At 40.9% G+C, this 16,300-nt stretch overlaps 1 protein-coding gene across 2 annotated transcripts in view; it reads left to right on the top strand.

Annotated features, from left to right (window-relative positions):
* The window catches only part of SLC25A21 (solute carrier family 25 member 21), a 359,073-nt gene extending 343,166 nt beyond the window's left edge, over nucleotides 1-15,907 (top strand). For both annotated transcript variants that reach the window (XM_020801990.3, XM_078392470.1), the window contains 4 exons: nucleotides 6,147-6,311; nucleotides 9,510-9,691; nucleotides 11,568-11,620; nucleotides 13,155-15,907. In XM_020801990.3, the coding sequence (XP_020657649.1) occupies nucleotides 6,147-6,311; nucleotides 9,510-9,691; nucleotides 11,568-11,620; nucleotides 13,155-13,216 (462 nt within the window). In that variant the 3' untranslated portion in view covers nucleotides 13,217-15,907. The remainder of the gene's footprint in view (nucleotides 1-6,146; nucleotides 6,312-9,509; nucleotides 9,692-11,567; nucleotides 11,621-13,154) is intronic.
* Nucleotides 15,908-16,300: the final 393 nt, after the last annotated feature.

Here is a 16,300-nt window from a genome sequence, read left to right as displayed (position 1 = left end):
TCTGAAGGATGCATACTTCCATGTGACCATCCATCCAGATCGTCGCAAGTACCTTCGATTCATCTTCCAGGGAACCATTTATCAATGCCTGGCTTTGCCTTTTGGGCTTTCAACAGCTCCCAGGACATTCACAAAAGTCATGGCACCTCTGGCAGCTTACCTGTGCCTCAACAGCATCCACGTCTACCCTTACATCGACGATTGGCTGGTAGTCTCCCCATCCAGAACTCAGACTCTGAAAGACACAAAATTCATTCTACGGTTGCTGCCAAAGCTAGGCCTCACCATCAACATGGAGAAATCACATCTCAAACCCTCCAAGATAGTGCATTACATCGGAGCACAACTGGATGCCATCAGAGGTCGAGTTTTTCTGCCCAGGGACCGGATTCAGAAAATACGCAAGGCTCTCAAGAAGTTTCGACCAAGGGCTCACGTGAGAGCGAAACATGTCCAACACCTGTTAGGCCTCATGGCCTCAACCACTCCAGCTTTGGCACACGCACATCTCAAACTGCGGTCCCTGCAGTCATGGCTCTTGGCACTGTTCAATCCCATGAAAGACAGCCAGAGGAAACGCCTTCGCGTAACTCCAGAGCTTGTAAAACAACTCCAGATGTGGAACTATCCTCCACATCTGAGGATAGGCAGACCTTTTCGACCACTTCGGCTTACCATGCAAGTGACAACAGACGCCAGTCCGACAGGATGGGGAGCACACTGCGGACAGCACAAGATTCATGCCCTCTGGTCTGCACAAAAAAGAAACCTCCACATACAGTAAATCATCTAGAGATCATAGCGGTCATCAAGGCTTTCAGAGCTTTCCTTCCTATGGTGCAGGGTTGTGGTGTTCAAGTACTAACAGACAACACCACAACCTTGTATTATATCAACAAACAAGGAGGGACTCGCTCAGGATCGCTTCTCTACCTTGCGATTCACCTTTGGGAGTGGTGCTACCAGCACCATGTCTTTCCAGTAACGATACATGTGGCCACGACAGACAATGTGTTGGCAGACCAGCTGAGTCATCTCACATGTCAGACACATGAGTGGGAACTGAATACCCAGGTGTTCCAGGACTTCTGTCACCTATGGGGGACCCCAAATGTAGACATCTTTGCCTCTCATCACAATGTGAAGTGCACCAAGTATGCATCCAGAGCTGGCCTAGACAAGGACTCGTTAGGGGACGCATTCATGATCCCATGGAATCAAGGACTCCTCTACATGTTTCCTCCTCTTCCCTTAATACAGAGGTCCCTAGTGAAGCTTTGTTACTCACCTGTGGGGGCGATCTTCATAGCACCATGCTGGCCTCGGCAAGTGTGGTTTCCAACGCTGATGACGATGTCCTCAGGGTTCAAGAGACTGCCAACATTACCTGATCTCCTGACACAGGATGCAGGCAGAGTGTTCCATCCAGATGTAGAGACACTGCATCTAATGGTGTGGAGGATCTCCCTGAGATCAAGGAGGTGTTAGATCAGGCCATAAAGCCGTCCACTTCATTGCTCTATAGTTATAAGTGGAAAAGTTTTCTAAAATTTACTGAAGCCAGGGGTCTTGTACCATCCCCTGTATCTCTTTCTACCTTGTTACAATACTTACGTTACCTGTTTGATTGTCTCTTTCCACTATCAAAGTTTACCTGGCTGCGATTATCTCCTTCCAGCCTAAGGACTCAACCTCCTCACGTTTTTTTCTCCCATCCTACAGTTAAAGCCTTACTTAAAGGACTTACTAATCTGAGGCCTCCAGTTCGACCACCAGTTCCACAGTGGTCACTTCAGTTAGTGTTGCATGCACTTACCCGTCCTCTTTTTGAGCCAATGGCTATGTGTGACCTTAAAATGTTATCTTTAAAGTCATTATTTCTTGTGGCCATCACTTCTGCCAGACGAGCGAGTGAACTTGCTGCCCTTCGTTCTGATCAACCTTTCCTATAGTTTTTCAAGGATAAGGTACTGTTGCACCCTGATGTCTCTTTTCTCCCAAAGGTTGTCTCAGACTTTCACCTCAACCAGCCTTTACTGCTTCCCACTCTGTTCTCTGAACCTGCAAATGACACAGAGCGCATGCTCCACACCCTTGATGTCAGGAGGGCTCTGGCTTTCTATGTTTCTAGAACCAAGGACTTTAGGTCTTCCAATAGACTTTTCCTCTGCTACTTTGGGAAAAAGAAAGGTCTCCCAGCATCGTCTTCAACGCTCTCCAGATGGCTTGTTTCCATGATTTCGCTTGCTTATGAGCTTCAGTGTAAGACTCTACCTGAAGGACTTCGGGCTCATTCCACCAGAGCCATGGCCTCTTCTACTGCCCTGCTACGTGGCGTTGATGTGCCTGACATCTGCAGGACTGCCACTTGGTCTAATGTTTCCACCTTCATCACTCACTATATACTAGACCTGAGGGCTAAGAAGGAGACAAGTTTCGGGAGAGCGGTGTTGATGTCTGTCCTTCAGTGACAGCCCACCATCCGGTGAGTAAGCATGCTAATCAACCTTTTGTGTGCATTCACAGAAGACCACGATGAAGAAAGAGAGGTTACTTACCTGTAACCAAGGTTCTTCAAGTGGTCATCTGTGAATTCACACAATCCCTTCATGTTTTGGAAAGGGTTGCCGAGCAAAGCTGAGACAGACCAGAGAAATCTTAGGAGAGAGATCAAGGCAAAGTGGCGTGGGGAAATCTCCTCAAGTCCGAGGCACTCTTTGAAAGCAGCTTTGCCCCTTCCTCCATGCTATTCTAAAAAATGAGGTATGCCCCAAATGGTCACGTGCCTGAGGCAATGATAAATTAGTACCTTTTTTTAAAAAAAAAAACTCTTTTCAAGAGATGTTAGTCCTAGTGGTTGAAGCCTGAACAAAAAAAATAAAACCAACCTATCACAGTCTTCCCCACTGAAGATGTTACCCTTCTTATGATTCAGATACATTCACCCCACTATCCCAAAGGGCTGATATAGGTGAACACATAAACTAGAAAGCAAGACAAAATAATGCAAGTGGAAACACTATCCTTACCCCCCCCCCCAAAAAAAAGCTCTGCCATCCAAACAAAATGACATGAATGCCCATGGAAATAGACTGGGTCTTCTCGGGATTAGGTGATGTGGTTGATGAAAGAATCATTGAAATCAATAGTGAGAACTGCAGGATGAACAGCAGGATAAATTACTGTCTAATGGTGTCTGCACTTTGACTCCTTAGGTTTAGATCTGCTGCAGCAGGCAAATATTTCTAAAGCCACGTGTTCTTACTTTAAAATACTTTATTTTTACAGAACAAATATTAAGAACTTGCTAAACATATGTAAATCAGGATGAAACAAAATATTAAAAGAGACCTCTCCTGAATAAACACTGCCTTGATGTGTTCGATATTACCAGGATCATTTGGCTGGTTCTGATGGTCATTCTGCTGGTATTTTACAATGGACGCTCATTAAACAAATAAGTATATTGAAATTAGTACTGTTTACAGAGCTGCAGTCAAAATTGACTTCATTTCCCTGTTTAAGCGTCCTTGCGGAAGCTACATTTTGCCTTTCTAATTAATATTTGATTACACAAAGGTAACATCAGTGAAAAAACAAAATTAAGCAAACAGTTGGCTTGAAAAATAGTCTCTGCTTTAAGGCTAAAATTACAACAGTTGAATTACTAAAAACAATCTTCCACAGTAAAACATTGTTCCAGGCTAAGGTTTTAAAAAATGTATGCTTCTAGAAATTGTCACTCAAATTTGGTGTCTAGAACTAATCATTCAAATTAGATGCACAGTATCTTCAATCTGAAAATGCCCACTCCCTGACTGGATAGATACTAGCTAGATTAATAAAGAAGATTCTGGAATATTTGCAGTGGTTGGTTTGAAGTGTCTACATAGAAACAAAGGACAAAATACAGTACTGTTCTGTAACATATGCCATGTAAGGTTGATGACATCATCACCTATGGCAATTTTTCGGACATAAAAAATTCAGGATTCTTTTCAAAGGTTCTGAGGCTCTCATGGAAGCCTTCCCTTTTGTCCCAGGGAAACTGAGGGGGGAGCTTAAGACAAGAGGGAATCTTCAATTTCCTAAAATCACCGCCACCTGTACAATCATCCCAGTGGCAGAATGGATACTATCAGAATTTTTGGACTTCTGAGGTGGGATGGGGAATCTGAGTTTTTTTTATTATCCCAAAATAGTGTAAGTTGCAGATCAGGATTTCAGCCAGTGACATGTTACCCACAGATGGTGATCTATGTATGGTCTGAGGCAGGACAGGGAACCTCTAAACTGGAGGCCTATGTGGCTCTACAAAGTTTAGAACTCAGCCCACCAGAAATTCCTCACCAACCTCTCTCTCTCTCTCCTGCACACACATACCCACCCACCCACTCACCTTGCAGAGCAAAATGAGCCCCCTGGATCCATAAGGTAATCTGTGTTGACCAAAGGTGGCAAGGACTGCTAAGAGCTGGCGAAGTTGCAAACAAGAACTCAGCTGGCTCCTTAAAATGATTGCAAAAAATGGATGGCTCACTCCTCCAAATCAGTGTAAAAGAAAAAAAGAAAAGAAAAGAGAGAGAGAGAGAGAGAGAGAGCAGTGTGATCTTGCCACCTCCAGACCCAGTCCTTCCAAGATTTTTTGGGCACCCTGACTGATGCTGAATCACTCCTCATTCTCTGCATAAGAAAACAGGAATGGAAATTATCCTTCTTGTCTCCATTGGAGTTCCCAGGAACCCTTGAGAGTGCAGGCTCAGAGTAGCTTTCTCCTTCATTCACTTCCCTGTGTACAGAATGGGGTGGTTGAGTTAAATAAGGAAGCTCTCTTAGCCAGTGCTTTTAGAGGTTCTTGGAGGCACTGTCTTGGGTTGATTTCCTGCCCTCTACACCCTGGAAACAAGATGGAGGGGTGAAGATCCTCAAGGGAAGTGCTGAGGGGAAAAGCTCAATTAAATGTTTAGCCCAGGAATGGAAATATATCTGGGGGTAAAAGGATAACTGAAGAAAGTATTTGCAACTGCTGTCTTATGGTACTACTATATAGCAGAAAACTCAGCCATTTCCTTTCAGTTGTGATTCATTTATTGGCTGATCTTCCAGTCAGGATAATCAAAATGGATAGTCCAGATTTACAGAGATCATTCAGGTATTTATTAAACTAGTGCAAAGCAGTACTCTGGGCAGTTAACAGTCAAATTAGAGCAAATAAATTAATATAAAAATAAACAAAGAAATTTAATAAAGTACATCAGGTAAATAAACCACATAAGACTTCAAATCAAGTGTTGTGACCTAACAAAATGTTGTACCACCACATATGGGAGAAGTGATATTTCTGGATATTTCCAAATTGTTGTAGAGGAATTGTGCTCATGTATCTGTATGATGGCAGCCATTTCCCTCACCTAGATGGCTCATGAAATGGAGAAATTCAGAGAACAGGTCAAGCCCCTCCTGAATCACACTGAAAACATTTATTTATTTATTTAAAATATTTTTACCCCACCTTTCTCCTTAAAAAGGACTCAAGGTGGCTTACATCATTAAAAGACAACATTGAAAACTAAAAAGGATCAAACAAATACCACACTAAAAACCAGTAAACAAACGCAACACCAAAAACTCATTCAAAGTATAAAGGCACAACAATCCATTTAAAAACCATAGTCACTGAGGGAAAGTTAGCCTGAGGCAAAATATCTTTTCTTGCGTCAGGACAGCAGAGATGGGGCCTCCTGTGGGAGGGAGTTCCAAAGTCTGGGTGCAGCAACAGAGAAGGTCCTCTTTCATGCCCCCACCAAATGCACATGTGATAGTGGTGGGACAGAGAAAAAGGTCTCTCCTGATTATCTTAACATCCAGACAGGCTCATAAAAGGAGACATTGTCCTTGAGTTAGGTCGGACCCAAGCCATTTTGGGCTTTATAGGATTAACATTTCGTTAACCTAACTTCTAACCCAAATAAGCATAGCAGCATTATCCTACAGTCCCTCACTCCTTGTGTAATGCAGTGAACAAATTTAATAATATCTACAGTTTAGAAAATGATCACAACCAGTTTCATTAATGACCAAATTAAAAACAAGGATGTTAAGGTTTCCTTTAAAATATATTGGTATTTTGCTTTTTTTTCATGCAGCAACCATCCACGTTTGCCAAAGCTCGGCAAATTATTAAGTCCGATGGGGTTGGTCTCAGTGGACTCAACAAAGGGCTACCTGCTACCTTGGGACGTCATGGAGTTTTTAATATGATTTATTTTGGATTCTACTTCAATGTGAAGAACATCATTCCTGTCCACAACGTAAGTTTCTTACTCTGTTAAAAAAGAAAAGAAAAACATCAGATTAGGGTACTGTGGCATTTGCCCAGGTCATGAATATTCATATGCTATTTCCACAGACCAATGGGAGTGCTAGAGGGGCAAAGTCATGAGGTATAAGACTCAGCAGCAGGAGGAGTTTTAGATAGGAATTTAGAGTGGAGAGATAGGGTTTTGAGATAGAGAGATTTGGAGGTTGGGCGGGAGTGTGGTGGTTGAGAGTGGATAAAGGAGAATGTTTAAGAGTTAACAACATTGCTTGTTCTGTCAACACCTGTATCAATAAACAATTTACAGTGGTGCCCCGCATAGCGACGTTAATCTGTTCCAGGAAAAACGTCGCTATCCGGAAACATCGCTAAACAGAACGTAAGGCCCCATAGGAATGCATTAAACTCTGTTTAATGCGTTCCTATGGGGGGAAACCTCACTGGTAAGCGAAGATTCCCATCCAGCCGCCATTTTCGCCACCTCGGTAAGTGAGGGCAGGGCGAACGCTGCGGGCAGCCATTTTCTTGATCCGGTGGCCATTTTGGAACCGCCAATCAGCTGTTTCCGTAACATTGCAATGCGATGTTTAGCCTATTAAAACATCACAATGCGATCGTAAAAACGATCGCAAAAAACGCGTCGCTATGCGGATTCGTCGTTAAACGTGCGCTCGTTATGCAAGGCACCACTATAGATTTGATGTATTTGCGAAGGCTTTCACGGCCGGGATCTAATGGCTGTTGTGGGTTTTTTGGGCTCTTTGGCCGTGTTCTGAATATTGTTCTTCCTAACGTTTCACCAGTCTCTGTGGCCGGCATCTTCAGAGGACAGCACTCACTTCAGGGGACCAGAGCACAGAGTGCTGTCTTCTGAAGATGCCGGCCACAGAGACTGGCAAAACATTAGGAAGAACAACCTTCAGAACACGGCTAAAGAGCCCGAAAAAACCACAACAACCAATTTATATTTGGTTCTTTTAAAATGACATATGGTTTGGACCTCGGTTATTAATAATAGGTATTGTTGATGAAATCAACTGGTGGCAACTGAGGGGCATGTAGTGTGAGCTCCTAGTTTGGGGAAACAAGCAGGGGCCAAGTGGAATCGTGACAATTGGTGGCAGCGGTGGGATGCGAATTGGAAGGTATTCCTAACTAGAAGGGGTTAGGATCTGTGGTAAGAAGTGGCTACCCATTAGAGTCTAGGTGAAGACTTAGTTTTCTTGTTGTGGGTGTATTGTTGTGATAAGGAAGAGAGATTATCTGTCACTGATTGATGGGTGTCATTAGCTGGTCTTTTGTGTGTAATGATTCCCGGTCCTTGTGACTGGGTAGGGTTCGTTGACCTTTTGCACACTGTATTTTTGAGAGCTGGGAGCCAAGTTTTGTTGAGTTTCAAACTTACCTCTTTTTTGTTGAAGTTCTGCTGATGCTTGTGGATCACTACATGAGTTTCTGGAGTTGGCTGTGCCATCAGTTTGTTGGGGCTAGGGGTACAGTGCTAGCAGGAGCTCCTCCCTCACAGGGATTAGTACAGCAAAAGAAAGGGGCACCAAGTCATAGATCAGATACCTGTTTGGATGCCCATATCTAATAATAGGGATTCTGTTTTCTCTTACAATCTGAAATAAAACAGTTCTGTCAGCTCCATTTTATACATGTTCAGTGCTTCTGGTAACTTTTCCTAGTTTGGCACTAAACCACAAGAAAACAAAAATTCTTTTGCTGATATATCTATGGAAGATTTTTGAAGAGTGAGAGGGATGCCTGACTCAAGAATTTCAATTCCTCTCTCCTCATTTGCCCCCCCCCCCGCAGATATAGCCAAATAGTCACTCATGAATTTAAGTGATGAAATTTATTTTCCTCTATCTGAAACTGGCTTTCCTATCCAAAAGGGCGTTCAAAATGAAATAATTTTTAAGCTTGAGTTTTTAATGAGCACAGCACAATAGACAATGCAGAATTTGTGCAGATTTCTCCATGGATTCATTTTTGCAAAGATACCTTCTCACACTGTGTTGTATTAAGAGGTTGGCTCTGCATACAGCATTTTGGGTGATTGTCATTTCTTAGTTGCCTGGCACAGAGGGTAAGGCTTTTTAAAAGTCGTATTATAAACCAACTAGGAAATTCATTATGACAGTCTTCACTTTCTGCATGCACTTTTACTTAGCTGTTCACACATATGGGATTAGACTTTATTAAGGAAAAAGTTCACTTCCAAATAAACTAATTGGGCACTTTGATGTTCCAGAGAGTACCTGGGTAGGAAGGCTGTCTGAGGGAATAGGAACACAGTTGGATTGTCTCAATTCATACAGAAAAATGTTGTTTCAAGGTTGGCTTTACAACCAGTTTCTACCTGTTTTTTTTTTCTTCCCTTTTTTTAAACCAGGACAAAATAGGAGGCTTGGGGAACAATGTGTTATAAATTCTTCAGCCAATTAGCCTAGTGAGTTACTACTGTTTATAACGTGGAAGGCGCTGAAGTCTGCTTTGCAGTTGTACCGCTGCTGGATTGTTAATAGCAGGAAGCCAGTGCTCCATAGTATATAGTGCATCGGCTACACGTGAAACTAAATGTAAAAAACCTGGAGGGGAAAGCAGCAGACTGAGATTAGCCTTTATTTAATTTAGCATTTGGGGGTCCAACACACAAATGAGCATTTTAGTAGGCTTCATGGTGGAAGTTGCTGTCATTTGTAAAATATTCTGGCCAATTAGCTAATAGTGTGCTTGGATTTCTCCCGTTTTGATACAGTAATACTAAGTACATTGTGAAGCCCAATTATACAAATCATCCCCATATGCCGCACCAGTCTTGCTTTATGAACTGTGTTTATAAATCCTGTGTGAGGAAATGTGTACTTCAGCAATTTAGACCATGTGTAAAAACATAGCCAATCGGATTGTCAAGAAAACGAGACCCAGTGTAGGAAATCCTAATGTGTTCCGCTAGAATAACAGGAGTGTGTCGTGTCGTGCAAGCGTTTTGATTAAATGCATGTTACTTTATAGTCTTTAACCAATTGAGGTGCTTCTGTTCTTTCTTTCTTTCTTTCTTTCTTTCTTTCTTTCTTTCTTTCTTTCTTTCTTTCTTTCTTTCTTTCTTTCTTTCTTTCTTTCTTTCTTTCTTTCTTTCTTTCTTTCTTTCTTTCTTTCTTGTTTTGCTTATTTATTTATCTAGGATCCAAACATGGAGTTTCTGAGGAAATTTGGAATTGGGCTTGTCTCGGGAACAATAGCCTCGATTATTAACATCCCTTTTGATGTTGCAAAAAGTAGGATTCAGGGACCCCAGCCGGTTCCTGGGGAGATCAAGTACAGGACCTGCTTTAAAACTATGGCAACCGTCTATAAAGAAGAAGGGTAAAGCATTCTTATTTCAATCATAAATATCCAGGCCTCTGGTTTGTTCATATAAGTCCATAAAACCACATTGTTATATTTCAGATTTGATGACGCCCATAAAAGCTACCCTGCAAATGCTTATGTACTAGGAAGGTTTAAACGTTTCTGCATTTCAGAAATGCACGTATAACAATTATATAAAAACGTCTTCCTTTATCTGAGCTGTCTGGATTTTCATTTATGTGGTTATTATTACCTTGTGCATAAATGTGTGTGTGCATGTGTGCATGTCTGTTTTAAAATGCATCTACAGCAAAACATCACTTTGGTTATGTAGATCTTTTTCAGATTTTCTTCAATAAGAAATGCAAAACACCTCTGTTTAATTGCTTCATTTGAGAATGATGAAAATAAGTAAGCCCTCATCAAAGCTGTCATGATCTCCCCAGTTTCACAGACCAGCTGATTATCCTTACTAATTTCTGTGGACTGAGAGGTTAGGGAAAGTCCCAATTCTCTGAGCAGCTGATTGACCAGTCAAGAAGCTCCAAACCCCTAATATAACACATTAATTTTTCTTTTCACACTGGAGTTACAAACTCCCATCTAGCTAGAATCGTGTAAATTGGCTGAAACACAGACCAAAAAAGACAAAACAATTTGTACTGATTCTAATAGTGCCCATTAGCATATCCTACTTTGCTCTCATCCTGAGTTCGAAACTGGTTGTTTCCTGTTTGTAGGTTATCTCAAGAGAATGGCTGTCTCTAGAATCTGTAAAGAGCCTCTGTGATTGTCCACATGTCAGGATTGATTTATAATCTATGCAGACCATGGAGTTCATCTTCTTAGCCTTTTTTCCTCTTCCTTTCTTTTCTTTTTGTAGATCTGAACATTTTTGTTGGCCATTCCACCCTAGCCTGAATAGGAAGATTAGAATCCAAATATATGTTTGGTTGATACTTTTGTACTAGATTGGTCCTCTGTCCTATTCAACTGATTGTTATAGGTCAAGGCTGTCAGGTATACAGCATCAGCTATACAGTAAAAATATCATGTGCTATCCTTACAGATTTGCAACTTTTACTTGGCATGTGACATGTGGCAAGGGAACATGTGACACCTATGGTGCCGCCCATATGAATCAGCACAAACCTCCAAACCAAAGTTCGTGCCCATCTCTACTTGGCATGTATTTTAGCTCAGCAGTTTAGGAATCTGTCTGCAGATGTAGAGGTTGGAGTTTAATTCCCCCTTGTGCCTCCTTGATAGGGGCTAGATCCTATGAGCCATAGGGTCCCTTTCAACTCTGCAGTTCTAAGATTATATTATTATTTCTCATTTTTGGGGTCAGCATGATAGCAACAGCTTGAATTTTATGCATATGTTCGAAACGTTGTTTTCAAGAGTACAACTCCCAGAATACCTCAAAAGTAACATCTGTATTCCAAATGCATATCTTCCATCCAAAAGATTTTGAAGCCTTGTAGTTCAAAAAATAATAAGTATCCATAGTGGCTGAGTAATTGTAGGAGTTCTTGTTTAAAAATTAACTTTTCCAACCTCTGGTAGATGCTGAAATGAGAACTTAATCACGCTCATATTATTCATGTCTGGCCATATGATTGCATGTGTAGTGCATCTGCTGTTTTAAAAAGTCATCTTGCAAATGTCTCATTAATTAAAGTCATGTTTTTGAGTGGAAAGGATCACAGCATAGCCATTGTAGCTGAACATTAATCAGCTGTTTATCCTGGGCTAAGATGTTAAAATCCAGACTCCATGTATTTGTTATTTCATGTAACTTTTTGCATGCATTGTCCCAGCAATAGAAGAAATAGAACTCATTGTTTATCCTCGTAAAATAAAAACATGCTTCATTCTTTTGCTACAGATTTCTAGCTTTATACAAAGGATTGGTTCCCAAGATCATGAGGCTAGGCCCAGGTAATGTATTTTTTTCCCCAAACATTTCTAATTTTGCCTTGATCATACTTTTTAAAACAATGTTTCTGTTCAATAATAATTAAGACCAAAAGTAAATACATAAAGATTTTGTGATGGGGAGATCAAACTGTTATTTCAGTCATTCTTAACTAGGGGCCATATTCTTCACAAACACCACCTTATAAGGTTCATTACACATATTACACAATCCAAATTCAGCCTGTATTTCTTTCATATTGTGCTTATAGCCATGGCCAAAAAGAGGTTGAGAATGGCTAATAAAAATTATTTGTTACCATGCTGTGTTTTCCTTTTCATCTTGGGACTCCCCCCGTCTTCCAATCCATTCTTATGTTGTAGTGGGAACACAGGGGCAGGAACATAGAAAAGGAATGGCAATGAGAGAGGACAGACTCAGTCTGCTTCTTCCCATTTGGGCTAGGAATGGGATGACTACAAGTAGTACTGAATTTAGTACCGGATCTGGTGCAATGTCCGCCATCACGAGGGCAACAGGCCAGGTCGGTGCAGCCTTCCTTCCAAACTTCAAGAGAGTTGAGAATGGCCAGGAGGTTCAGGAAGACTAGTCAGGGGACTGGTGGTGCTGCAGCCCCAGCATCTACCCCATGAGACAGTTGTCTTACTTTGCCTTAATAGTAGGACCAACCCTGAAAGAGGCCATTCTATGAGCTCAATGCTTCTTCTTCTTCTTCTTCTTCTTCTTCTTCTTCTTCTTCTTCTTCTTCTTCTTCTTCTTCCTCCCCCTCTTCCTCCTCCTCCTTCTCTTCTTCTTCATCATCATCTTCTTCTTCCTCTTCTTCTTCTTCATCATCATCTTCTTCTTCCTCTTCTTCTTCTTCTTCATCATCTTCTTCCTCTTCTTCTTCTTCTTCCTCCTCCTCCTCCTCCTCCTCCTCCTCCTCCTCCTCCTCCTCCTTCTTCTTCTTCTTCTTCATGAATAGGAGTCCTTCCTCTTCAGGAAGTCACTCAGTTATTTTTCCTAAAGTCAGTTCACATGTGTAGCTGTAAGTCATGAAGAAATGAAGTGGCCCTGAGTTCCAGTTCATTCCTTTCTCTAGGCTATGAATGTTCCCTGTCTGTTGAAAAGAAAGGTAGCTCTCGTGCATTTCAATTGATGGCTTCACTTGTAAGGTCAGATGTATGTTTTTGTGGGTCCCTCTTGTTAAATGTGGAGTTGTGAAGGAAGTAAACATCTGTTCCTTCACCAAAAGAAAAGGATTCACAGCAGAGGTCAGAGTAATAAGTGCTCCTTAAATATTGCATGTTTTAAATGCCAGGTCCTAATGTCATGAGTGCACTTAAGTTTGTATTTAAGTTTACATCAGTTGTAATTTTCCACTTGACTTCCTGCTTATATAAGCCCCAGTTTGAGTTTGCCAAGATCAAATAATGTCAGTAATCATTTTTGCATCAGTTTGTGTAGAAGCGTCTGACCTGGCCAATGTATAAGGTTGCATAAATCCTTAATGGAACCTTATTTTCTTATTTCATGAAACAATATTTTCTTTTTTAGGTGGTGCAGTGATGCTTCTGGTTTATGAATATGCCTATGGATGGCTTCAGGAAAACTGGTGATCAAATATCCAACTTCTAAGACAACAGTCTTTTAAAAGCAGGGACAAGCAACCGTGGTTTTCCAGATGTTATTGGACTCCATTTGTCCTTGCCAGCAGAGACATTAATGAAGGATCATAGATGTAGGCCAGAATTATCTGGAGGGCCACAGTCCTCATGCATCCAATTCAAAGCAATGCTTATTATTAAGCTGTGTTTTACTATAAGAATGAAGCAAATACAAGGCCCATATATAGGTATAAGAGTCTCCTACTGCATACTTATTTCTTATTCCTCAACCATGGAAGTTAATGAAGACTGAAGACACTGCATTTTTTTTTTCAAGAATTAATCCTGCTCAGGTACTGGTCAGCACCAATACCTGAACCATTCCAGCAAATAAATGCTTCAAAAATAAAATGTTTTTAAAAACATGAAAGTTCCAACCATCAAGGAAATTATAAATGCTTCATTGAGCAATCATCTCTCTTTGATTGATTGATTGATTGATTAAGTAGTTGATATTAGATGAAACTACCCGGTTTCCCCAAAAATAAGATCTAACCCGAAAATAAGCCCCAGTATGATTTTTTAGGATGCTTGTAATATAAGCCCTTCCCCCAAAATAACCCTCAGTTAAGTGAAACCCCGCCCTCCGCAATTGTGCAGCAACCAGAAGAAGACGACATGACTGTATTTGAATAAATGTAGATTGTTGTACATGAAAAAAAAAACATCCCCTGAACATAAGCCCTAATGCGTTTTTGGAGCAAAAATTAATATAAAACCCTGTCTTATTTTTGGGGAAACATATACTTTTACTGTTGGGGACCATTTTGAAGTACTAAAGAAAGTGTAAAATGTATTATCGAAGTCTTTTACAACTGGGATCTGATGGTTGTTTTGGGTTTTCCGGGCTGCTTGGCCGTGTTCTTAAGGTTTTTTTTCCTAGCATTTCGCCAGTCTCTGTGGCCAGCATCTTCAGAGGACAGGAGTCAGAACTCTGTGCTCTGTTGCAGTTTGTTGGATAGATGAGCATTTATAGATGTGGCAGCTTTTGTCCTTTTCAGGAGATTGTGTGATTATGGTGATCAGCGTGTTTGCTTGTGGGTGTATTGTTGTGATAAGGGGGAGAGATGATCTGTAACTGTGACTGATGGGTGTCGTTAGCTGGCCTTTTTTGTGCAATGATCACTGGTCATGAAATTCTATTTCAAAACACAGAAGTACTGGACAACACCAGCAATCATTATGTTAGACTGCACAGGGAAGCCATTGAAATCCACAAACACCAGCAGAGCTTCAACAAAAAAAGAAGCAAGTCTAAAACTCAACAAAGCCTGGCTCCCAGCACTGAAAAATACAGCCTGCAAAAGGTCAACGAACTCTACCCAGCCACAAGGACCAGTGATCTGGCAAAACATTAGGAACAAAAACCTTAAGAACACGGCCAAACAGCCTGGAAAACCCACAACAACCAAAGTGTAAAGTAACTGCCCATTTCATAAACCAAAACTACTCTTAATTCTTTGAAAATAAATCCTGTTCAGTATTTACATTTCCATAACACATTGGAGTAAGGATAGAACCACTCTTGGGTTGGACACGGAACCAAAGGTCTCCTTTTTCCCATGGTCATAAAGGGATCGTACTGACAATAGGAAGGGAGACATTTATTGATTCGCTGCTCTCTGGAAGGCCCCAGAGCCACCTCCTACACACTTCCAGAAAGTCCTACAACTGCCAGAACAGATTTTCAGAAGATGCTGGGGTCTCTAGGGGAGACCCAGCAAAAGTCCATTATCAGGAACGTCCTCTGGCCTTTCCATTGGTGGACATGTCTTCTGATCAAATGGGAAACCAAAATCTAAGGCCAGTATCCTGTTCAGCATTTACATATTTGGAGCTCCAGTTGTGGGGAGCTGCCCAAAGAGCTGACAAAGTGATGCACATGCATGTGGCCTCATGATGCATCTCGGTTGGCTCATCATAGCAGCACCTGCAGTTGGAGCTCTGTGTGCATGAATATGGAACAGGATAGAGGCATAAGAAAAATACCTGTTCCCAAGTCCAGCCAGAGGAAAAGAATATGGGATGTTTGCAGTGTAGAAGTGGGTGAAAAAATTGGGTCCCTCTGATTATCCCTGCAAAAACTCTGTATTTTCTTATATTGATGCTACCTTTTGCTCCAGAAACAAAACAATCTCATTAAAAAGTTTCACAAGTGTGCCTTAATAACATTGTTTTATATCCTCCACAAGAAACTAGTCAATCTACATTTGATCTCATTAAATAAACGAAAGCTTTCAGCCCAGTAAAACACATAATGCTTTCATCAACAAAAACTACGGTATTAGTAATAATATATCAAACATACAGAACTTCTTCACTTTTGTATTTTCCATCTCCAGAAAGAAAGAGAATTTTTAAAAATTATTTCTGTATTTTATATGTAAATTAATTTGTTTGCTGATGACATTGTTAACAATAGAATCCACATATGGAACAAATAAAAGCTCACTTGGCATTATTTGGAGAAGTACCGGTATGTAACTGGTTTAGAAATAAATTTGAATAAATAAGAAATGATTTTATTTAATACTAGAGGGGAGGAGAAGGTATTGCTAAAAGAATAACTAAATATTAAGATAATGAAAAGTATTAAATGCTTGAGCATATATCGTATTAAAAAATTTACAGGATTTAAAAGTAGCACTTATTTCAGTAGCATGGTTCTTCTGACGGCAGAAGGTGCGTGCACAGTCAAATGGGGTGACAGAGGCTGCAGAAATGCGCCATACATTGCCCACCCATGATCTAATTAATAAGTCCCATAAGCTTATCCACATACTCAGGGCTCAGGGCTACCAGGAACACTCCCTCACATTAAAGAGTGTTTCATTTTCAATATGGCCAGAGCCTTTTCTGCATACTTCTGGAGCCCTCCTCTGCACATGAAAGGTTTCGCAAACTCACAGAAAAAATAGCAAAGGCCCTATTTTTTTCCAGCAGGGTGGGTGAAAATGAAAATGCACCCTGAAACTGGAGTTCTGAAGTGAAGTGTAACACTACGACCAGTTTCTATAATGTTCACATATGATGAAA

The sequence above is a fragment of the Pogona vitticeps genome, chromosome 1 (genome assembly GCF_051106095.1).
Source record: "Pogona vitticeps strain Pit_001003342236 chromosome 1, PviZW2.1, whole genome shotgun sequence".
In the NCBI taxonomy this organism is placed as follows: Eukaryota; Metazoa; Chordata; class Lepidosauria; order Squamata; family Agamidae; genus Pogona; species Pogona vitticeps.
The sequence above is the reverse complement of the archived record's forward strand: the minus strand, read 5'-3'. Positions and strand labels throughout refer to the sequence as shown.